At 38.4% G+C, this 25,034-nt stretch overlaps 1 protein-coding gene across 2 annotated transcripts in view; it reads right to left on the bottom strand.

Annotated features, from left to right (window-relative positions):
- Positions 1-460: 460 nt before the first annotated feature.
- MAP3K21 (mitogen-activated protein kinase kinase kinase 21) overlaps positions 461-25,034 on the bottom strand; it is a 53,607-nt gene continuing 29,033 nt past the window's right edge. The window contains exons 5-10 of one of the 2 annotated variants that reach the window (XM_075995468.1): positions 20,953-21,049; positions 12,754-12,876; positions 9,701-9,851; positions 9,222-9,319; positions 5,968-6,747; positions 461-3,264 (exon numbers count right to left, since the gene is read on the bottom strand). In XM_075995468.1, the coding sequence (XP_075851583.1) occupies positions 2,876-3,264; positions 5,968-6,747; positions 9,222-9,319; positions 9,701-9,851; positions 12,754-12,876; positions 20,953-21,049 (1,638 nt within the window). In that variant the 3' untranslated portion in view covers positions 461-2,875. Of the gene's footprint in view, positions 3,265-5,967; positions 6,748-9,221; positions 9,320-9,700; positions 9,852-12,753; positions 12,877-20,952; positions 21,194-25,034 lie in introns of both variants that reach the window. The other variant, XM_012738325.3, reaches the window with a different exon arrangement.

Raw genomic sequence — 25,034 nt, 5'->3', positions numbered from 1 at the left:
TGCTGATTGGATATTAAAGCTTGCTGCTGATTGGACACTTTTTGAATCCCACCAAGTGTATAAAACTGGAGGAGGACAAGGAAGTGGTGCTAGAATTTGGTGGCATGCCCCTCTGAGCCCGCCAGGAGAATAAAGGCTGATTCTCTGACCCTCTGTGTGCTGCTGGGTTCTTTCCCTGGCCAGTCGCTGTTACACTTGCAGGAACATGATAATAGGTGTGAGTGACTGTGCCAAGCCCTAAATATTTTAAATAAAACATTCACTATGTCTTTTTTGAAATATTTAATCCCATGACTCATTTAGTGATTTCCACTGTAATGAATACAGCAGGGTAAGTAAGACCTGGCTTATTAAGCATTAATAATCTTTATTGACATGTTTTTCCTTATTCAGTACAAAATAAACCATTGCAAACTATAGTCACAATCGTTAGGAGTATATCAAAGCCATTGAGCAAATGGACCAGCTATAAAAAAAAGTTTATTAAAAAAATAGACAACATATGTAAACATCTTTTACAATCACAAGGCCTCATAATACAGCATATCAGGTCCACGCCTTAATCTCTGCAGTGGGAGCACCTTAATTGTCAACTAACAGTAATCAGCTTAATTTACCTTTTAGTGAGCTATTGAGCCTATACAAAAATAAATAACCAGATTCTGCTAAGTTTACTAACACAGAAAATCGCAAATGTACAATAGATCACAGCAGAAAATAACTATGTGCAGTAACAGGTGAAACTGAATTCTTATATTGCAATTATCTTTTTAATACAGCTTCATTTCTAAATTCATCACGATGTAGAGTTGACTAAAAGGAAGCTGAAGGGGACAGAAGAGGATATACAGAGATAAGAGAGATGGACACCCACGCCACACACACACACGCACACATCCACACAAGCACGCACACACAAGGGATGTTTTGGTAGGAGCAAAACTGAGGACATCGTTTCTATCCTTTTTCTTTCACGTATCGATAATTTTAGGTGTGGATTATCTTTATTCTTAGCTCCCAAATGATGGAATACGAGCCAGCTAACCATAGTTTCAAATGGAATAAAATTTTGAGGAGACCAAATTCCTATTACATAACTCAATAACCACTCAAAAGTGAAACTGAATTACAAAATGGACAATAAGGCAACAAGACGAAATAAGTACCTGAGATTCTGCTACAAGAATCTGGAAGGCACGATTGTTTACCTCGGGGGGGAAAAAAAGCACTGTTAATATAATCCTTTCACACTGCTTGTCATCTGTTGGGCTAGGTGACTGAGATGTTCCACAATGGCCAAATAATATGACTTTCCTATTTTTTTTTTCTATTATATAGGTTAGATATTTCATTCACACTTGATATAATTTATTCTAAATTGCTGACATTTCAGTTATTCAGTAAACTTTAACCAAGGTATAATCTTAAATAAAATATCATGTTTTTAATTTGGTTTTTCATTGTATGGAAAAACTTAAATATGTATTGTCTGTCTTCTTAATAACCATATTCTAGAGACAGAAGGGAAGCATAATACATTTAGCAGAAGAAACCCAGGCAAATTTACCAAGCGCCTGGCTAGCCATTTCTGTAGCAGTAATTCAGTAGTCTGTTTGTATCATATGTACGTGATTATAAAAGTGATTCATAAATAATTTTGAATCATTTAAAACCTGGGTCTGCTATTTGAAGACCATTTTTATGAACCCACTTCTGAAAGTCATCCATCAAACAGCTGTCACTGCCACTGTATCACTGTATCTCAACAGATGTCTAACATTTGTCCACAGTTAAATGAAATGTGAAATAAAGACAAAATACTTAAATGCTAACAGTATTGTCCTGCTGTTTCTTGAGTTGGCAGCATTTGAGTGTATTCTGGATTTTATTAGAATATGCATTCAAATAGAGAAAAATAAAATTAAAACACATGTCTACTTACAACACATGATCTTTGTGAACAGTTAGGCATGTGTAATTTAATTTTTAAAATTTCTACCAGAAAGTGAAAAAGCTTTCCACTTCTAAATACCAAATAAATGGCTACTGATGACAGAAGAACCCTTTCTACAGGAAAAAACTAAAGATTAGCCTTGCTCATGGACATACAATATGGTCTCAACCAAAGGCCAATATCTTCTAAAATGTGTTTTGGAGTTCTAATGGATAAAATGTTTATAAGTTACATTCAATAAAACTTTTATAAGTTACATTCAATAAAATTTCCTCAGAGAGAAATATCATTGCATAATTTAGGTGAGAGTTGGACATATTTATGGATCATAAGCCTACGGCTGAGGTTAGGTAGTTTAAATAGGATTCTCTATCTATTCCAGTCATCAGACTTCTTAAAAAATATACATCTTTACCTAGGAATATCACATTATTCTTGCCAAGAACTAATAGTTCTTCCTTGGCTTTTTGTTGAACAAATAAAAAAAGAAAGAAAGAAAGACAAAAAAAGGAAAGGAAGAAAAGAGTGAAGGAATGAAAGAAAAACAGTGAGCCTCATTACAATTTCTGTTCTGTACTAACAGATAAGAATATAAATGAGAACAAAGTATTATAATTGTGCTTACGACAATTCTACCCAGCATAGTTTTCATGGGTACACATTTCTTGTTTTACATTTCTGTGTATTTCAAGTTACTAGATAAGAGTCCAATAGAAAAATGCAATATAACTGGCTAATAGCAATCGTATACATTTTTTGGAGAAGGTGGTATCCATGACTAATTTAGTGACATGGCCACAGATTTGAAAACACAGCAGCATGAAATAATTCAAAGGTAGATATATTGTGTTCATTTGTTCACCTTAAAAAACAAACAAACAAAAAAACAAGAAATGCTTAAACAATAATAAGGCACTTTATTTAAGACAGAAATTCTTTCTCCAGTTCATATATTGACGGTCGGCTGGTTTTGGTCTTCATTCTGCACAGAGGCACAGTGTAGTCCCTGCTCTGACCCTCAACGTCAGCGTCCAGTAACGAAGGCACATGGAATTTAGTTCTTCCCTTGGCACCGAGGACATGGGTAGGGCTTGGACGAGCCACTGCGCAGGCGGCCTGTGCAAGCTGAGACTCTGCTCGCTCTGGGGGCACCTGTGGCCCATCCAGTCGGCTTCTCAGGGAGGCGGGGCGAGGCCGAGGCAGGATGCCGACAGCTCTGTGCTTCTCACCTGGCTGGTTACTGTGAGAACCGGAGGAGCAGTGGAGTGGCAGTTCAGAGGCTCCAGTGGCTGAGATCATAGCTGCACCAGCTGGTTGAGAAAGCCAAGACAGTGTGCAATTAGCAAGACAACGACTTTTAAAACAATGAAATATCAGGAAAAATAATTATGATGACAATTCCACTAGGTGATCACTTTAAAGTCACCTTCAATACAAAACACAAACATAAACCTTTTATAATAGAATTTTTTTTTTTTTTAAGAGATGGAGGCTAACATTGTTGCACAGGCTAGACAGCAGTGGCTATTCACAGGAGCGATCACAGATCCTCAAACTCCTGGCCTCAAGCAATCCTCCAGTCTCAGCTGAGACAACAAGTGTGCGTCACTGTGCTCAGCCAATTTTTCTTTTTTAAGGAAAACGTGCTGCAAGGTTCAAAAAGTACTTCAACCTATGGAAATGATATCCACAAACAGAGCTAAAAAATCTTCATAGTGCTTAGGCCAATGGTCATTGTAAGTGTTTTATAATCAGGGTGGCTTTCAAAATGGATGAGATCGGAATAAATTTAAGATGTTTAGAAGTGATGGTTAATATGATTAAACTTCACATTCGATTATGATTTGAAAAAATTGATAAAAACAGGAAAGCGGTTAGGTTTTTACATGTTATTCTTCTCTTGTTTGTACTGAAGAATTGACTTACTACCATTTTAGCAAATAATTATTAGTTTACAAACAAGAGGAAAAAAGCTTTCTTATGGGATTACTATGCTTGGATTTCTCTTTGCACAATTAAAAATCACCAAGACTTTATTGACTTACAAAATGATAATAAACCAACTTATCTAAAGACAATGAACAATAATCTGAAAAGTATCATGTCTAGGTATAGTATTTAAAGAGATGAAAAGACAAACAGAATGAAAGAAGTTTCAGTTTTAATATAGCTTTATAACTGACCATAGCATAACATTTCATAATTTAGAAACCATTTTTCATATACATTACTCACTTAATACTCATGACAGGTACACAAGGTTATTGTAATTATCTTCATATTAGAATAAACAGTCAACTCCTACAGAGTACTTAGTATGCCATTTGACTTTTACCACAATCTTAATAGTGGTATACATTAGGTAAGCATATTATCATCATCCCCATTTTACAGATGAAGAAACTGAGGCACAAAATGGTTAAGCGATGTGCCCATCACCCAGCAAATAAGCGACAGAGCAGAGATTGAGCTCAGACAGCTTTCATTCTACTATACATGACACTGTGATGCTTTAAAGGCATTCAAACAAGAAAGCAGGTTACATAATTTTCCCACGTTCACAAACTTACCAAATGGTACAACTAGAACTTGAACCTTAGACCTATGCCTCCAAACCACCTGTTCTTCCAAAGTAGCCACAGGATCTCCTCAAAGGTCAGTGTTAAAGTACCACTGAACCCTAAAAATCTGAAAGGCGAGCACCACTCCAGCACACAGTGGCATAACCCAATTGTGTAAATACTCCTTCCATTTCCGAAATGGAAAGAACACGGCTGTGAGGAGGAGAGAGGTAGCATAATGCAGTGGTAGGATCCCAAGTTTAAATTCTGACAGCACTGCTTAGTAACTGTATGATCTTGAATAACTCATTAATTTTCCATGAGTTCTATTTCCCTTGCTTCTAAACAGGGGATAGGTATAAAACAGAGTTGCCACAAAGACTAAGACAGAGAATTTACACCAAAGTGCTTTAGCATCTATAAAGTGCTGCAGAAATACCAGTGGCTGCCTTCTAGCCAGGCCCTTCTTGCTTAATGGATTAGAAAAATCTATTAGAACTGTGCATGACAATACATTTCTGCTGAATAAGCCCTCCAGTCTGCAGTGCTTTGTTACGGCAACCTTAGCAGACCGATACACTTGCTAAACTCAGCCCCCACATAAACTGAGCAATGAAGTCATGCGATGCAAGATCCAACACATCTCGGGACAGGTAAGAAGGCCAGTGTTAGTTCCAGCTCCCCCACTAATTAGTGGTCCAGATTTGGGCAAATGGCTTGTCTTCTCTGTCAACGTGAGGGGGCTGGGTAGTTATTCACCACATGCTCTTTCTGCTTTAATATGCAGATCCACATTTAAGTTACTAAAAATTATGCTTTTCCCAGAAATCCCAATTGTGGTTAAATTAGAATCAAATAAAAGAGAAGAGAAGGGTGAAATTCAAAGATCTACGTGGGCCGGGCCGGGCGTGGTAGTTCACGCCTGTAATCCTAGCACTCTGGGAGGCCAAGAAGGGCGGATTGCTCGAGGTCAGGAGTTCAAAACCAGCCTGAGCAAGAGCGAGACCCTGTCTCTATGGGTCTCGCTCTAAATAGAAAGAAATTAATTGGCCAACTAATATATATAGAAAAAAATCAGCCGGGCATGGTGGCGCATGCCTGTAGTCCCAGCTACTCGGGAGGCTGAGGTAGCAGGATTGCTTGAGCCCAGGAGTTTGAGGTTGCTGTGAGCTAGGCTGACGCCACGGCACTCACTTAATATAGCTTTAATATAGCTCACTTTAATATAGCTTTATAACTGACCATAGCATAACATTTTATAATTTAGAAACCATTTAGAAACCTGGGCAACAAAGTGAGACTCTGTCTCAAAACAAAAGATCTATGTGAACGGTAAAAACAAATTATTAAATGTCATCCCTAAAAAAAGATAAAATCACAGAGCCACACCGTTTCACATTCTCATCTCTACAGTGGTGTTTTATATGTTTACCCAAGTACTATGCAACCTACCTGGCGTCTGGCTTCCATCAGACATGGTCCGTCTGTGGTGTGATGCTCTGTCTTTCGAAGAAGCACAGTAAGGCACATTCCCAGGTGTCTGCTCCAGGAAGGAAGGAGACAGGTGTTTGGATACACCATGGCCAGTCTCAAGCGTTGGCATGGGGGCTGGCTCGCGACCACTCCCTGGAACGGCAGGACGGAAATCGGGAGTAGACATCTCGGGGTCATCAGTGACAGGTGTGTTGCCCATGGACATGTCGTCACCCTCCGTCTCTAGCAGGCACTTTGTGGAGAGAGAAGGCATGGACAGAAGGCTCATGGCACCAGGCTGCGTGGGGGAGGGCAGGCTGCCAGCCTCCCCGCCCGTGGACGGCAGCCTCGTGGGGGGACTGGTGCTTCTGCGTGACTTGGAAGCCCGCTGGAAGATTCCTTCTCGTTTTTTCTTTTCGTCCTTGGGCATCGGTTCTTCGGCAGCCTGTGCCCTGTTAAGCTCTCTGATGTCCAGCCCCAGAGCCACCGACGCCAGCAGCACGGTGCACCTGTACAGCGCAGACTCCGTCTTCTTTCTCTGGGGGGGTCGACCCAGGCTGTTTGTAGGAGTCACCTGAGGAGACCCCGCGGCAGAGTTTGCAGAGGTTCCCTCCTCCCAGCTTTCAGCTTCCACAGGATTCTCTCTCGGACCATCTTTCCACAGAGGTAGATCAATGTAGGCTGGAGTAGGCGATTTTATTTGCTTTGGTTTTCTGTGTTCTAATTCCTCCGGGGAAAGTTTAGGCTCCTCGCAAGCCCCTAAATAAAGGTATAAATATACACACGGTAGTACCATTTTACAGCAAAAATTATTTAAACTAGGTTGTAAAGTAAAGCTGAAATCTAACAAATAAATATTCTAAATCAAAACCCACATAGTCCTTTCCAGTTTGGCAAATGATCTGCCCAAGAGGGCTCTCTGAACACGACCCCGGGGCCCAACAACTCAAGGTTCCCTGCTGATGAACTAGCAAGTAAACCACCTGCTGTTTCCTACCCTCAGGAGACTGTTCACACTGGCATCAATCATAGAAACTACTGTAGAAACAAAGTCATCAAGACACAAAACGCACACGCATAGACACAGGCACTACACGTGTCATACCAAATGTGCCCTTTTCCTCACTGCACCTAAAGCCATGTGTCAGGCTCCATTACGCACAGCACGCCTGCGTGTGGAAGAACTGTCACACAGCAGATCAGCGGCTCCCAAAGTGCATGGCCTGCACCGGCAGCGTACCCTGGGAACTTGTGACATGCTGATTCTTGGCTCACTCTAGGCTATAGAATCAGAAATTCTTGGGAGGGTAGGCAGCTCAACAGTCTGTTTTTAACCACTTCAGTACGAGCATCGACTATAGTCGACAGCCACAGAAGAACGCGCACAGTGACTTTAGCCGACAGCCGTGACATGACTTTTCTAATTTTTCATTTATCGAAATAAAATTGTGAACATTTAAAAATAACGTAATGAAAACATATATGTATATGTTACCTATTCTGATTTACATTACAAGTAAAGCTGCCTGTAAAGTAAAACAAGCTATCGGTGCTTGAAAGCTTTCCTCATCACACAAGAGCAAAACGGACTCGTTGTCAATGCACAGCACAAACTATCGTGCGGACTGTGAGTGCCGGCTGTGGGCAAGGTTTCGTGGCCAGTGAGCGTGGTACCGAAGTGGTTAATAAGCCTTTACTAAAGTTTGGGGGCCACAACAACAGAGGAAAATTCTCCAAAGAATTTAGAGTCCCAAAGGATTACAAATTATACTAGCTGAAGAAGCAGCTACAATTCTTATTTATGTAATAAGTAATATGTTTAACGATGAATGACAGAATGACAAACTCCTGAATCTGGTTTCCAAAGCAATCCACAGTAGAAGCTCCGAGTTTTCTGGCATTGCATCCTACTACACCTAAAGCCCGCTTGATCATCCAGACAACCTGGGATGCCAGCTCTCCTCCAGCAGCCTGTGCTCTTCCCAGGGGTGCCTTTTGTGCAGGGCACCCTCTTTTTCTTCCACTGGAACCCTTTCTACTCCCTATCCCTGCTTAACCAAGCTCCTTTCTCCTTCAAAAGAGAAACCTTCAAAGGAGAAACAAACCCTGGGTAGTGAGTAAAAAGGTGCTTGCAAATGAAGCACAGCATTTATAAGACATTCAAGAAATTTACACTGCATTTTGCTAAAACATCTTTCATTTGATCACAGTATCAAGGATCCTCTTACATGGTCAAGTATAAAAAGACCAATTTTCTTTTCTTTGTTAATAACCATCCTTGAAAAGTTTTTTCAATAATTTTCAGCTCTTTGACATTTTAAGATCTGAATGTTTAATGTGAATACTGAATATTGAAAAGAAATCCTAGGCAATAAAAACAAAATGGGACGTATCAATTTACCAGACTTCAAACTATATATACTACAAGGCTATAGTCATTAAAACAGGTTGGTATTGGCACAAGAACAGGGACACTGACCAGTGGAACAGAACAGAGAACCCAGATATAAAACCATCCTCATATAGCCAACTAATCTTCGACACCCCAGACAAAAACATACACTGGGGAAAAGAATCCTTATTCAATAAATGGTGCTGGGAAAACTGGATAGCCACATGTAGAAGGCTGAAACAAGACCCACACCTTTCACCTCTCACAAAAATCAACTCACGCTGGGTAACAGACTTGAACCTTAGGTGTGAAACTATTAGAATTCTAGAGGAAAATGTTGGAAATACTCTTCTAGACATTGGCCTAGGCAAAGAATTTATGAGAAAGACCCCAAAGGCAATCACAACAGCAACAAAAATAAACAAATGGGACCTGATAAAATTAAAAAGCTTCTGCACAGCTAAAGAAACTGTCAAGAGAGCAAACAGACAACCCACAGAATGGGAGAAAATTTTTGTAAGCTACACATCTGATAAAGGGCTATATTTTCATATTTAACATCTCCTCTACTAAATTAATGTGGTTCTACATAATTATGATGCTAATTTTTCTGATAAAGAACAGGACTTACAAATTCCCCAAAAGCATGTGGGACCTAATTACTTTCCACCATAAAGACTTGATGGAAAATAACTTTTGAGATTAAGTAAAGCTATAAGGAATGCGATTACTTGCTAACCTCCCCTCTCTGCTTTAATGACCATATAAGACTATTGAAGCTTCAGAGCACTCAGATGCTACGTCTAACTCCAACAAATTCTACTTCCTGAAACACACTTACCTGGCTGGTCTACAAATAATGAAGCCAAGGGCATGGTTTTCTGATTTTTTATTAAGAGAGTTGACCAAGGACTGTTGCCATCTGAGAGAGGTCTTATCCTACAAGAGAAAACAATGTTTATTTTCATATAATACAACCACATAATACATACATTAAGTTTTGGTGGATACATGCCAACAATATTTTTAAGGTACTAACAGTAAAGAGTACACATTTGTACTCTGAGTTTTGAACAGCTGAGTACAAATAAAACCTTAAAATGAGACAGAAAAAAATATCAGAAAGATTTTTTAACTGCTTAACTAAGTAATAATTAATTTAGGATGACAAATTCAGCCTAGAAGATTAAAGTAATATTCCAATATCTCTGCATTAATTTATTTGCTTTTTGAAAGCTGAGTCTGGCCAATTCGATATTAACACAGGCACTGCTACTGGCCACAGTACACACTGGATACTGCTATATACCACACGTGTACCTTTCTTTGCAATCCATTCTTTCTTTCACTTGAATCGAATTTGGTCCCCAGGTACAACCTTTTTTCTTGAAATTTCTTTTTACGTCTTCAAATTCTTCTTGCCGAAAGACTGCGTTCCTGCCCCAAGTTTTATTGCTTTCATCTGAAGTCACTAAACAGAGCATCACCATTAACCAATATTAGCTTTGATAAAAAAGTTAAATGAATCAAATCAGTTGTAAAATTACCTTACTCAAAACATGAAAACAATGAAGAAATGATTTGTTTCACCCAATCACTGGCAAGTTCCTTTCTCTAATCATAAAAATATTATTTTCAATATTTTGTAACAGTCAGGATTTCATTTTCATTTGGGGGAAAAACAGCCAAACTGAACATTTAACTTGAAATGAACTTAGTGCCTTAATTTTTAAACCAAATCAATTAAAATTTTGAACTTAAGGCACAAATGTTATTTTTAAATTGCAACATAAGCTATTTCTTCATTAGTCATCACCATTTTGCTCAGGCACCACACCACTTTGCCTACGGTTGCCTTTTAAAATCTGAAAATATTTAACAGTTTTCCATGTTTTGCTTTTTCCACTATGTCACAGGAAGGTGTATATTCATGTTTAATAGCCACACCTTGCGAATACACTTATATGCTATCCCTCCAGCCTTTAAATGTGCTTATAATTGATTTGGCAATCACTAAGGAAAACTGCTGCTATTAATACACATGTAGGAAAAAAAGAATCTGAAACATACCATGTTCTAAAAACAGTTTGAAACCTTAGGATGTGCGTATACAATAAAATACCCTGTGCCCACAAAAGATGCAGTACAGAAAAAAAACGGTAAAGTTTATATCATATTTCATACTATATGCATTTTTGTTCAAAATTATGTTTATGCATGTGAGTATATACAAATACACACACATAGAGAAGTTAATAAATACAGATATCAAACTTTAATTAAAATAATCCTCTCTGATGGAGAAGATTACTTATGTAAAGAGGGAAATTTGAACTTCTTTATATCGTTTTATTAAATTGTATACATTGTGGGTGATGTTTGATTTTCTTCTGAGTGTTTTAATATTTTCCAAATTTTAAAATATCGATGTGTGTATATGTCTGAGAACATACGTGTAGATGCATGCATACATGGACATGTGTGTCTGATGATCTTGAAGAGTTGTCTTGGTCTTTGCTTGTTATGCAGAGAGATAAGTGTGACAGGGTACCATTGGAGGGCAGAGGAGGGTTACTGATCTTTTCAGCTGTATCAGCTCTTTGGAAAAGTAAGTGTTCTAAGTTTACTATCCACTATGATACTCTGTTATTGGAAAATACATCGGGGATGCACAACCGCAGCAGGTTCCTGAAATAGCAGGAGACCATGTAATCGACTTTCCCACTGTTCAATTCTATTCAGCAACAGAGAAAAGGTGTGTTTTTGCCCTTGCTTTTTCACCGTGACTTCTGAGAATGAATGCCAAGGATGCTCCTTCCTAAGCTACATTTCAACTCTGTGGGGTCAAATCCTGAAAGTATTCACTTTAACTAGTATAAATCTTGGGCCCAGCCAGACCTACCCATTACCACTGCCTCACTTCCATGAGCTGGTATTCCCCAGGGCAGAAGGTGAGGACACAGGGAAGAGGGCAGGGGGATGGCTGGGCAAAGGTAGAGGTGGTATAACTCCCCATCCACCCGTCCCTTCTCCGGAGCTGGGAGACAGCCCTGAAGCCCTTTCTTGATCCTTTGACTAGGCCCCTACTCTGTCGAGGCCAAAGGCAAGGTAAAAAGTACAGCTTTATGAAAAATGCATTCTCAGAAAGATCAATCAATTGTGATAAGAGATGGTGTTTAAGTTCTAAGAAATCCAGCCTCGTTTAGATCCCACTTCACCATACGGTGAGGATCCTATGTCTGGGAGCTTGCAAAAGAAATCTCTGCTTGTGCCAAGGTTTTCATTTACCAAAAGAGAAGGGAAAAAATGGTAAATTTAGTTCAGGCTTCATTTGAGAAAATTTTCTTTTGGAATTTTTTTTTCCTCCAAATAAAGACAGGTGAGCAGGAGGGAATTAAGTTTGGTGGAGAAAGGAGAGGCTTTAAATCAGGGGTCCTCAAACTTTTTAAACAGGGGGCCAGTTCACTGTCCCTCAGACCATTGGAGAGTGCACACTGTGGGCCTGGGACGAGTCGGCTGCTAAGCAGGACAGGCAGCCGTGGCAAAAACACCTGGCGGGCTGGATAAATGTCCTAGGAGGGAGGCATGTGGCCCGTGGGCCATAGTTTGAGGACGCCTGCTCTAAATGAAAGGTTTAATAAGGTAAGTTAGTCTAAATACCACTTTACTTACAGATGGTCACATGAATCACATGCTTCTTTTGCTTAGCCCACTTTTAGGGGCTTATTTAGACTCATCTTTAAAAAAAAGTCAATAATTTTTTATTTTCATGCCACTAAACTCTGATCCGGGATCTAACTGAAACTCTCAACGTGCAAACAAAGGTGCCAGGCAAATCAGCTGTACGTATTGTCTCCTCCAGGCTGAGTGCTTCTTCCAAAACCAAAATACTACGAGAAACTTTGAAGTATTAAGTTGGTCAAACCTGAAGTGAATTTAAAGTTAAATCTCCAAGAGCAAAATCTTTTTTCCTCTCACAAAACAAGGAAAGAAATGGAAGTCATCCTGAATCTCTGACTTCATTTTTCAAAATATCCATCCAGAAAGGACTGATGATATAATTAGGTTATGTTAATTAATGCGTGCAAGTGTTTAACAAAATGTCACAAGATGTGGCATTTCACTTTCTACTCCAGGGCCTGGTCACGTGACAACCGCCTAGCACCTAACACTTCACATGCCGTGAGTATAAGAAAATGAGATGAAGGAAGTTCAGCCCAGATTTTGTTTTTCCAAATAGTGGTGGCATCTATGAAATGTCACACGCTCAGTTACAACCTGCTATCCAAATATGTCTTGCTTCATTTAAATCCAAGTCGCATAAATGACAGACATCAACACAGAAGCCCCCCGCGGTGGCGGGGCAAGCTCACACTGTATAGCTCGGAGCCGGGGTATCACAGTGGGGCTGCTGGGCGGGCTGGAACTGCTGCTGTTCAGACTCCGCCGTTTGTCCAGGTTGGGAGAGGCCTGCACGGTTATCTTGTGCTGGAAATCTGTGGATACAGAAACACAGCAAGAACTGACATTTCATGGTTTGAAGTTAGTTTCACAGCCATGTCTTGAACCCATGGTCATAAAGGCCCAAATTGCCAGACAGTGACTATGAAGTATATATTGCAGAGTCTGTTTCTTGCTTTGGTTTCTTGACTTGTCAGAGTTCAAGAGAATAAATAATGACTCAGAGCTTACACGTTAGGTACCATGAGATACACACACACACACACACACACACACACACACACACACACTGAGAAATGAAATATTACTGAATCCTCGGAGAACTTGACAGTGTTCTGGGAAGAGTTACCTGCCTTCAGTCTGAGGTAGTTAAAAAACAAAACTGAAATAGAACACCCTGGGTTTAAATGAGTCCTGGTTCTGTCATTCACAAATCATGGATCTCAAACCAGCAAGGAACCCTCTGAGTCAGTTTTCTGACCCGTTAAATGGGAACAATATCTCACAGTGTTGCTGTAGTGAGAAAACCGAAAATGTAGGTTAAAAGCATTTTGTGGTCAAGGACTAACTATAATCTGGCAGAGAGGTGCCAGAAACTATGGAAATATATGGGAGAAAGAGTAAAATTACTGGAAAAGGAGAATGTCTGAGAAAACTTTGTAAATTGTCAGGAAAATCATGCCAACTTGGATATAGGTAAAAGACATTACTGGGTGTTCTTTCAATGCAGTGCTAAGCCTAACCTTTGATTGACTGCTTTGCTACTGACTGGCTTATTTTTATAACTAGGTAGGGCAGAGGTTAACCTGTAGATTTTGTCTGGTGATGATGCAAATAATTTCTGTCTGGTGAAAAAGGCAACCCCAAAGGTTACGGTCTACTTCCATATGGGGCATCAACCAGGTTTGTATTTAACCCAGCAATCTAATCCTGACATTCCTTTATTAAATTGGCCATAAATACCTAGTTCCTCAAATTCTCATCTCAACCGGTTTTATCTGGTTCCTCACCAATTAAGGAATCTAATAAAATCTTTGATAAAGGTTCATTCCATATTTGAGAGAGAGCTGTAATTTACCTTTTTGGAAATTACACTTTAAATAACTTTAATGAACGACCTGGTATGTGAATTGAAGAGGATTTGGGATTTGGTAGGCAAAGACAACTCTCCAATTGTTCATGCTACAATCTAAAAATGTTTCTTGATGTCTTCTCCCTGACGCTACACATCCATCAAGCGCAAAACAGCTGATAAATTCTGTGTTATACATTTTTCTTATAGTAGAGAAATTTCTTTTCCAGGTTCTAGAGGTAGCACAGTTGGATTTGAATGCCAATTCTAGCACTTACTGGCCATGTGAATTTTGGGAAAGTAACTTAACCTCTTGAATTCTCAGTATTGTCATGTATACAAATGGAAAAAGAAACCCCAATTACTCCTTATTTCATGGGACAGCTATGAAAAATACAAAGAAGTATAAAAAGTACTTAGCACAGGGCTCAGGACATAAAAAATGCTTAATAAATGTTAGTTACACTTTTTGTTCTATCTCCACGGCTGCCATCATTTCATGCCTAGGCTGCTACAATTCCTTGTAGCCACCTTCCTGCATCTACCTTTAGCCCCTTGAGTCTACTTCATAGAAGCCAGATGCATTTTTTTAAAAAAAATTCACTGATATATCACAGTTGCACATATTTGTGGGGTACATGTGATATTCTGATACAATGTGTAATGGTCAAATCAGGGTAACTTTGATATCCATCACCTCAAACATGTATCTTTTCTTTGTGTTGGGAGCATCATAATTCTTCTCTTCTAGGTATTTTCACATATATAGTAAATTCTTAACTATAATTTCCCTATTGTACTATCGAATACTAAAACTTATTCCTTCTGTCTAACTGTATGTCTGTGCACCTTAACCACTTAAGTACAGCGCTCACCGGCTGCGAACCCTTGCCCACAGCCCGCACTCACAGTCCGCACGACAGTTTGTGCTGTGCATTGACAATGAATCGTTTTGCTCTTGTGTGATGAGGAAAGCTTTAAAGGACTGAAAGCTTGTTTTACTTTACAGGCAGCTTTACTTGTGATGTAAATCAGAATAGGTAACATACACATATATGTTTTCATTATGTTATTTTTAAATGTTCACAATTTTATTTTGATAAATGAAAAATTAGAAAAGTCATATCATGGCTGTCGGCTAAAGTCGCTGTGCACGTTCATCTGTGGCTGTCGACTATAGTCAAGGCTCATACTGAAGTGGTTAACCAACTTCTCTCTTAGTTTTTCCTCCCCCCTGCCCTTCCCATGCTCTGGTAACCACCAATCTACTCTCTACCTCCATGAGATCTACTTTTTAGCTCCCACATAAGAGTGAGAACATGTGCGACATTTCTTTCTGTGCCTGGCTTATTTCATGTAACATAATGATCTCCAGTTTCATCCAGGTTATTGCCAATGGCAGGATTTCATTCTTTTTTTTTTGAGATAGAGTCTTGCTTTGTTGCCCAGGCTAGAGTGAGTGCCGTGGATCAGCCTAACTCACAGCAACCCCAGACTCCTGGGCTCAAGCAATCCTGCTGCCTCAGCCTCCCAAGTGGCTGGGACTACAGGCATGCACCACCACGCCCAGCTAATTTTTTCTATATATATTAGTTGGCCAATTAAATTCTTTCTATTTATAGTAGAGACGGGGTCTCGCTCTTGCTCAGGCTGGTTTCGAACTCCTGATCTTGAGCAATCCACCCGCCTCGGCCTCCCAGAGTGCTAGGATTACAGGTGTGAGCCACCGTGCCCGGCCGGATTTCATTCTTTTTATGGCTAAATAATATTCCATTGTGTGTATGCACATTTTCTTCATCCTTCCCCATCTCTCACCATATACAAAAATCAACTCAAAATGTAATAACAGTTTATTTGTAAGATTTAAATGTAAGACTGGAAACTGCGAAACTGCTAAAAGAAAACACTGGGTTACACTATAAGACATTGGTCTAGGCAAAGAATTTGGGAGTAAGACCTCAAAAGCACAGGCAGCAGAAGCAGAAACACACACATGGGATCACATCATGCTAAAAAGCTTCTGCACAGCAAAGGAAACAATCAACAAAGTGAAGCGACAGCCCACAGGATAGGAGAAAAAAAGCTTTACAAGCTACCCATCCAACAAGGGATTAATAAGCAGCATAGATAACGAACTCAGTAACTCAAACCCAAAAAACGAACAAATAAAATTACACAAATAATCCCATTTAAAAATGGGCAAAAGACCTACATAGACATTTCTCAAAAGAAGAAATAAAAATGCCAATCAATAGGTATATGACAAAATGCTCAGTATCACTAACCATGAGGGAAATGCAAATCAAAACCACAATGAGATATCATCTCACCCCAGTCAGAATGGCTATTATCAAAAAGGCAAAAAAATAACAGCTGCAGTTTTTGAAATGCCTGACTGACCATGTCATTCCCCTGCTTAAAATCCTTCAAAGGCTTCTGATGATTCTTAAGTTACAGATTAAAACTGTAACAAAGTCTTTAAGCCCCTGCAAATCCGAGTCTGGGTTCTTGACGTTCCTGTCTCATCTCGCCCGATCCTCCCCTTACTCCTCATGGTCTAAATCAGGGGTCAGCACACTTTTTCTGTAAAGTGCCACGTTTTTAGGCTTTGTGAGCTGTACAATCTATCTCAACTACCCAGCTCTGCCAACATAATGAGAAACTAGCCACAGACAATACATATTTTTATAAATGAATGTGTTCCAGTAAAACTCTCTTAATGGATATTGGAATTTCAGCTTCAAGTAATGTCAGGTATCATGAATTATTATTCTTCTTTTTATTTTTTTTTTCAAGTCTTTAAAAGTATACAAACCATGGGCTGTACAAAACAGGAATAGGCTGGAGTAGGCCCATGGGGCATCATTTGCTGACCCTGGCCAAACCACACTGGATTTTTTTTCAATTCCTGGAAGACACCAAGCTTTCACTGCATGTGCTCTGTGCCTGTTTCCCTCCTTCCCCCTGTGTATTTGGTCAATTCCCACATCAAGTCTCAATTTAAATGTTACTTCTTTAGGAAGCCTGCTATGATCACCTTAGACCAGGTTACATCTCTGCACTAATCACTGTCATATGACTTTTCCCTCCCAGCAGTTAATAATTACAGCAAGCAAGTGAGTATTTGTTTAATCATTAGCTTAAGGTCTGCCACCTCCCCCAGGAAAATGTAAGTCCTACGTGGGCAGAGACCATGACAGTCTCCATCCCTGTTTCTTCCTCCACCAAACTGGCACAGTGTCTTGCACAAAAAATGGTGCTTAGAAAACATTGCTCAGTGAATATTTTTATCTGTGAAAATTGTAAGTAACATGAGTGGAGAGATCTTACGTATTTTATCATAACCGCTTGTACTTGGTACAGCAGCTCCTTCAGGGTTTGTGGAATGAGAAAGTTAGACAAGGCTTATCAACAGGATCAAACCGGTGCTTAAGGCTAATTGCTAAGAAATACAGAGCAGGGTGGAGGCGGTTTGGAAGACAAAGCAAATAGACCCGGAGTACCAGAGGGGAGGCTTTCTCCTTCTACTGAATGAGAAGTTATGAAAGATTTGACCAGCACAGAGCAGTTTACGTAAAGAATGGAGAGAAATAAAGAGTTCAGTAGGGCGTGATGACTGACTAGACATGGTAGTATGGTGGAGGTGGGGGGAACAGGTGGTAAAGGAAAGAAAGAAATGGTCTTACCCACAGATATGAAACAGTTTATTCTAGATTGAAGTTATCTATAAAGGTTCCACGAGCCACCCGATTGTTACAACACTAAAGAAGCAAATTCTTTGTGAACTTTTATAACAGGAGGAGCCCTATGGTCTGTAGCAGAAGACAGGCCAAGAACAAAGCCACAGGATTTGAATGACAAATTTTGGGGAACAAATGATGGGACAAGAGATACTAAGTACAGGTCAGGTAACCAGCGTGGAACATGGGTAGGCCACAGATGAGGAGCAAAGATACAATGCCGGATTTTAACAATACTTAAGATTCAGAGTGCTTTGGAACTTCTGAAAACGCACAAATACGTTCACTTTTTTAAAAAAGCACTCTTTATGTTTTAAACATAAAGAAAAACGTTCTGTATTTTAAGCATTCTTGTCCCTTTGAAGCAGGGAAAGGTTGAGTCTGTCTCAGGTAAACATTCAGAAAAACTAAAACTGAATTGTCAAAGTAACTGTGCCTCACACTCAGGTTTTCTTTGCACATTTGGTAGAAAAGAATGGTTCTCAAGATTCCTGCTCATGGCAATTATTATGTAGTCACAGGCTTCTGAGTAAAACTGACACTAGTATTTTTGTTGGTAATATTGAGATATCATAACAAAGCTAATGTAGCCTCGGTGAGAACAATCACTTGCACATGAAAAGGAGTATTATTTCTAATGAATCCTGGTGAAGTATTTGCTTTCTCCCATCCACACACTCACACACGTGAGGTGGCTGGTCTTTGCGGGCTTCTGGCCCTTGTGAAGTCCTTGAGGTGAGAATGCCACTGCTTCAGAGCCAAACCAACTTTGGGAGGCTTTAAAACCTCTTAGCCTTGTTTGAACACGTCCTAAAAACACAGCTTCGGTTCTAAATAGACATAGTACAGAGGGAGTGATATAAAGTGGTCCCCACATAAAAACATCCACTGTGTCCACACTTTTTTCCTTCTAAAAAAAGTCTAAGAAAAATACTAAATATTCAAAAAGTGTCATTTTAAGACTATTATCCTAAATTATAGCTGTCTCGCCTCCTAAGCATTAATCTTCCTTATTTGGTAACCAACTATGAAGGAATTCCAGCAGGAATAAAACTACATTTGGGTTTTCTGTAATAGCAATAAGTCACCATAGCTATAAATAGCCATTCGATTAAAAATGATCAACAGTGTGATTCTCAGGGACAAAATTATGAGTGAATCTAATCTAATTATTCATATTGAAGACATCTTTGAAAGATATATAGACACAAATATTAAGGGTCAGTTTATGGGAGTCTCAACTATTGCTTTTCTCAAATATGTTTCTGTAGGTGTGTTTAGAACTGGAAGAGTCTAATTAGAAAAAGGGTTTCTGGACTGGCACAGCTATTACTGAAACCTATCGCCCTCTTGTGGGCAGGAGAAGTAACTGTCGTGCTATATTCCAGAAGCCAGATTTAATTTCTTCAGGATGCATCAGAACTACAGCAGTAGACTTTTCGGTTGTTTTAACTGGAATCTTTAATTAAGTGCCACAAAGTAAATAAATGTGTAACTAAAATGTCTTCTCTATTCTCAACTATAAAAACGGCCAAATAGTGTAATCTAGAAGTAAAAGGAATCTAGCAAAAATAGTCAAATATATTCAGTCTGCTTTGAATAATTTCAAAATATTAGCCAAGGAACATTTGAGAAGAAAAGCAAGAGTGAAAGTTTGACATCAGGAATCCTAAGATATTTTATTTAATCACTCTACCATTGCAATGATTTAACTGTTTTCTTCCAAGTTTATTTCCCTAACTATCAGATTCTTATTCCCTGCCACCTCCCCCAGAGTTTCCTAAGGGAAACAATAAATATTAAATGACAATAACATAATCAAAACACAGATATGAGAAAGCTGATAGAGCTGAGAACTGAAGAATCTAGTGCTTCTCTGAATTTTTCTATCATCTATGCTTAAAATCAGAAACCACACCATAGATAAAATAGTCTATTTTTTAAATTATGGCTGACTAATACCTAAGACAGTTCAGTGGTCCTCCAAGTAACACTCCTGCTAAGAGCAAACATCAGAAGAGAATCTGGAAAAGTACCACCCTCACCCCCAGAGAGGTTGAATGTAAAATGTGTAAGGACCTATTCTCACCTCAGCAACCCAAATGATCGATAATGTATTAATGTATAGTGGGTGCTAATGACTGCCACAAACTAGCAATTTTCTGAACAACTGACAATATCTGCAATAACCAAAAATGTCACAGTGTGCTGCAAGACTTCCAGTATTTTGTAATAAGTATTTTACAAGACAATTTATACACACTTGATATAAAACAAATCTGTTGTTATTGTTATTTCAATCAAATTTCCATGTGATTAACAAATGTCTTAGAAACACACTAGCACCTATAAATAGGTATATATAATATTATATATTAAATTATATATTAAATATATAATAAATATAATAAATATAAAATATATATTAATATATTAAATTATATAATTTATATATAAAAGGTGTATTTAATATATAATACATATATGCATAAGTATATATATGTTTAATACACATTCCATAAAAGTACAGTCTGCTCTTGTCACCATCCTACCCTGGTACTAGAAACAATCACAAAATATAGTCGGATATTTGGTTTTTCCTTAAATCAAGTGTAATACATAATATTAAAGAATTTAATTCAGTGAATTAATATATGTTTGCTATTTTCTATTTTTTTAGTTTCTCCTAATACATTACTAAACGGATTTAGTAATCCTTTTATGTTATTGTCATACTGTTTAAAAAAGTTTTTAAAAGCTCTCCCAGATATACTGGTTCATTTTTGTGCCTCAAGGACTTTAGACTTCTTGGATGAAAGCAGGAATTCACTGAAGTACGTGATATATTTTGCTGAATATATCAGTGTCCCAAATGAACTCAGATACCAGCTGACATTATAGAGCCTTACGAAAGCAATGAACTTAATGATAAAATACCACAGTTTTTTGCTCTGGACTTTCACAATAAAATGTAATGCTGATAACTTACAATCAGCTAAAAAGAGGTTCTGCTTTGATTTCGAAAGGAATAAATCAACAAATGCATTAACATGAAAGTATACTGAGGATTAAATACTCACAGTGCAGTCAACTGCAATGTGTTCCTTATGCTGTTTCCTACATGAAACCTCTTTGGTCATTACATTAGGACCATGAATTTAAGCCCCGACTGAAGATACTTACTCGGCCACAATCTTATTTCCCCAGCTCTCTCCCAGTTCCGGTGACATTAAGAAGCTGATTAAAAAGGATGACACACAAAAACCTTGAAAAAAAAAAACATGAAAACAAAATCATACCTGAAGGTAAACTGATTCGATGTCCATCTTTGAGCTTCAAACGGCTTCTCTTAAACTTCCCTTTCCTCTTCTTCACCTTGGGCTTCTCCTGGTTTAACTGGAATATCAAAATGTTAAGTTCCCGCTCCAGCACGTCGATCTCCCGCTCTGCGAGCTGCTGTTCGCGCCGCTTCAGCAATTCTTCCTGGGACTTCTGCTGCAGAGCTGCTCGAGTCAGCTCCTCTTCCCGGGACCGCAGCTCCTGCCGCAGAGATGCACGTGGGAGAATCATTCCACGCAGGAAGAATGACAGTTCGGGTCTATTACACTCCCCTTAGCTGCTGTAGGCTGGTGCACAGAAAGGCTGAAATTCCCTCCTTCCCCAGCATATATCTTACATGATAAGCAAAACCTTTCCATGGGCTTCCTTCCCCTCTGCTAGTTTTAGGATCCTAAAAACAGGCATCACAAGTCTTTCACGCCTGATTTTTAACATTTCGCTCTCTCTCTGCCACCTGACACATAAAATGTACATTAACACACAGCAACAAAGTATAGATTGTGAATGACCCATTTTAAAATGAAGCCAAAAGTTAAAAGCTCAATTGATGAAAGAATAATTATTCTAGTTACAAATGACTGCAGTTCAGACTTCTTTACTGAGGCAGTTTCTTAAGGTAGTATGAGTCTGCTTAAAGAATCAAACATCTTGGCAACACTATTATTAAGTGAGACTTGAACAAAGCTAACATGTTGGGAGTCCATTGAAGGGATGTCAAAAATGAAAATAAGACACCTCTAAAATTATAAGCCAAAGGCAAATATATTCAGTATATGAAGAACTTCTCAAAATCCCACTGATGTATGGAAAGTACCACTTTATAACAGATTTCATGAGTTAGCTAATAAAAAATTATTCTGTCATGATGCTTACTGATAAAAGTCAAACGTTCTCTTAGTTTTGGATTTTGGTTACTGAACTTCTGAAAAATAGGAAAAAAAATCTATTAATTAAAAATACTTGTATTCCTATTAGGAAAAAAAATATTCTACAGTAAAACTGAGAACTCTATCCCCATTTTTATTTCATTTCTACAAAGTGTTCTGTTCTTTACCAGAGATATAAATATTGCTTTTAGTGCTAAACTACTTGCTATTCTAAATTACCCTGCTAGGAAATCAAGCACTCACATAGAAATCAAGGCATTTGCAAGCTTTTATTTACACTGCTCTAGACAAATTTAATCTTAGAACACCCTGATACTACAATCTTTGTGAGAAATTGTAGATGCCTTCTCAAGTAGAGCTTTGCACCACGAGCTCTGAGAACTGTGAGTATTGTGCAAACATTTCCTACTTTATATAAGCAGACCACACTTTGAATGCTGACCCATGAAGAAACACTGTAAGATGAAGGCTCCTGGAAGAAACTAGAGCCAAACCATGGGACTGAAATGCCAATTCAAATCTACTAATCCCCTGGACTTCTTACAGATGGACTGAAAGAGTAATTTGAGTCTATCTGTCAGTACAATTATCACAAAGGTAAATAAACATAGAAGACCATCTTCCCACAAATAAACAGGACAATATCAAGAAGAGACCGGGGAGTGCTCATAACAGAGAAATGTATTTATTCAGATCAAAACAATTCTGAATTTATCGTAATGCTACTAAAGTGGACTGAAATTCAGCTTTGAAGCTTTCTTTAAATTTATTTTTTTGCAAACAAATTGCATAAGCAAAACTTCAAGAAAAATGATTTACTTTAGACCAATTGATGTTCAAATTACTCCGACTAATAGGTATCAGTTGGTTCGCATTTATAGCGCAGATTGGTATTTATTTCTTCATGACACTGTAATACTGTGTATTACTTGAAAAGAAAAAATGTTACATGCTAAAAAATTCTGTAATCCATTTTTAAATTGATACCTTTTATCCAAATGGAACATTTTATTGTAGTGTATTTGGGGACAGCAATAATTTCCAGTCAACTTCCAATTTCTAATTCATTACTGTCTCTACCTTTTTGTCAAGATATTACTTTTCAGTGGTGTTGATATCAATCCAACTAGCTATTGTTAAATGAGATGGCATGAGAAAGAGATAAGGGCAGCAAACTCAATTAGGCTGTGTGTTACCACTACAGTAATAGAATAAAGAAAACACTTTTAATTCCATGTCCCAACCTAAAATTCCCTTGCAACAACTTTACAAATAAAAAAAAAAAAAACTTACTTCTTTAAGACTTCATAAGAGAAAAATCTAAGATTGAAGAGAAGGCAGTAAAAGTAATTTTCCTTCTGAATGAACTTTAAAACATTCAAAAGTAAATTTTTAAAAAGGTCTGAGGTATTAGAAGAACCCTTTTTGAAAACTTTGAAATTATGAAGCACACAAAAAGAATTCTTTCGGTTGATGAGATTGCTAGCAGTAATATTTATTTAATTGCTTGGCACAAGCCACTCTGGTAATGGCAAATCCAGATTCCTGGCAGTGGAGGTTAATCATTAACAATGACATGCCTTCACAGACTGGGTCAAAGACAGGTGCATGCACATAACGCACAAAGACAGACACACAGAGATAAGAAGCCAGGAATTTAGGGAGGACCTGGTATCTATGGAGGCTACAGTTTACTGAGTAACGCGGACCACAGCCAAGTTACTGACCATTAATTCCAAGTCTGACGCCTCCTACTTTAAGCAATCAGTGAACAAGAAAGGGAGATAGAGCACGTACACTGTGCTTTTAACTTCATCAAAAAAGGTGTAATTACTTTAAGCAAAAAAAAAAAAGTATTATATATTCTTTAATTGTAAACCAAATGGCTCACGAAATACCATAAATGCTGCATTTCAAGGAGCAATGCACGAAAGTCAAATAAAAAGTAAAAACAGACACGATAACAAGATAACTCAAAAATCAATTAAAGAAAAAAAACCCCAAAACAAAGAAACTACTATAAGCCTCAAAATGGAGAAAGAACTGATGTCCACTCTTGAAGCATGCTTTTATTTTTATACCACATGTAATAAGAACTCACTGGAAATGCCTATATCCTCTAGTTTCATAAATAATTATCAATAACTAAAAATAATTAAACAAAATAGGTTAAAATAATAGTAATTAATTATTAATTACATCACTTCCAAAGTATACATTCTGTGATTTGAAGCTTCATTTTTTTTCTCAAAACCTTCTCCTGCTCTGCAAAGTATTTTTCATTTTTGTAATTAATAAACATCTAACTTTAGAATTCCTGAAAACAATCTGGGGAAGTATAAAAATTTTAAAAATCAGAGACTTTCCCTTATCATTTTAAGTCAACAAAATGTATTAAAGTTTCCAAGAAACATATCAATAGTATCACTGATGGTAATCCTTCAAAGAGCAGTAGGATTTAAAACACGATCCAGTCTGTGCTTTTCCCAGCACCAGTCCTCAGAACCCTGTCTCCCCACGCCTGGCCAGGGAACAGGGGGAGTCTGAGCCAGTCAGCTTCTGCCAAAGTATTGAGCACTTACTAAGTATGAGGCTCCACTCTGAGCACTTTGCATTCATGACTCAAGCCTCACACCACCCCTGCAGGAGACAGCTGCTATCTGTGACCATTCTAATGCTGAGGAAGCACAGCAAGTAACAAAATCTGAAGCCACACAGCCAGCACGCAGCAAAGCTTGAAGGTCAACCAGGCCTTCCGGATCAGAGTTATCGGTTTTAAGCACCATACTAGGTTGCCATAGATTCTGGCACTCGAAAAAGACTTCATATAAGAAAAAATGGTTTGGAGGTGTGGTCTGTAATATTTTTCAGAGTTCCATACAGACACTCCACTCGAGTCCCTCCAGTGAAGGAAGCTGACAGTTGATGAGACGGTGCATTTCACCACTAGACAGCTCGAAGGGCTAGCTGGTTGTTGATTTGGAGACCAGATTTCAATCCCTGGAGCATTCACTAGAGATCCTACTTCCAAACTCTGGAATAACTTGCAATTCATTTCTTCCTCTCTGTACCTGAAAGTCCTCCCAGTACTAAAGGACAGCCCTTGCACTCCCCACCCCCTTCTGTGCTGTTTCTGTTCTTCCCATCCTAAGCTC

This window comes from Microcebus murinus, chromosome 19 (genome assembly GCF_040939455.1).
Source record: "Microcebus murinus isolate Inina chromosome 19, M.murinus_Inina_mat1.0, whole genome shotgun sequence".
In the NCBI taxonomy this organism is placed as follows: Eukaryota; Metazoa; Chordata; class Mammalia; order Primates; family Cheirogaleidae; genus Microcebus; species Microcebus murinus.
The sequence above is the reverse complement of the archived record's forward strand: the minus strand, read 5'-3'. Positions and strand labels throughout refer to the sequence as shown.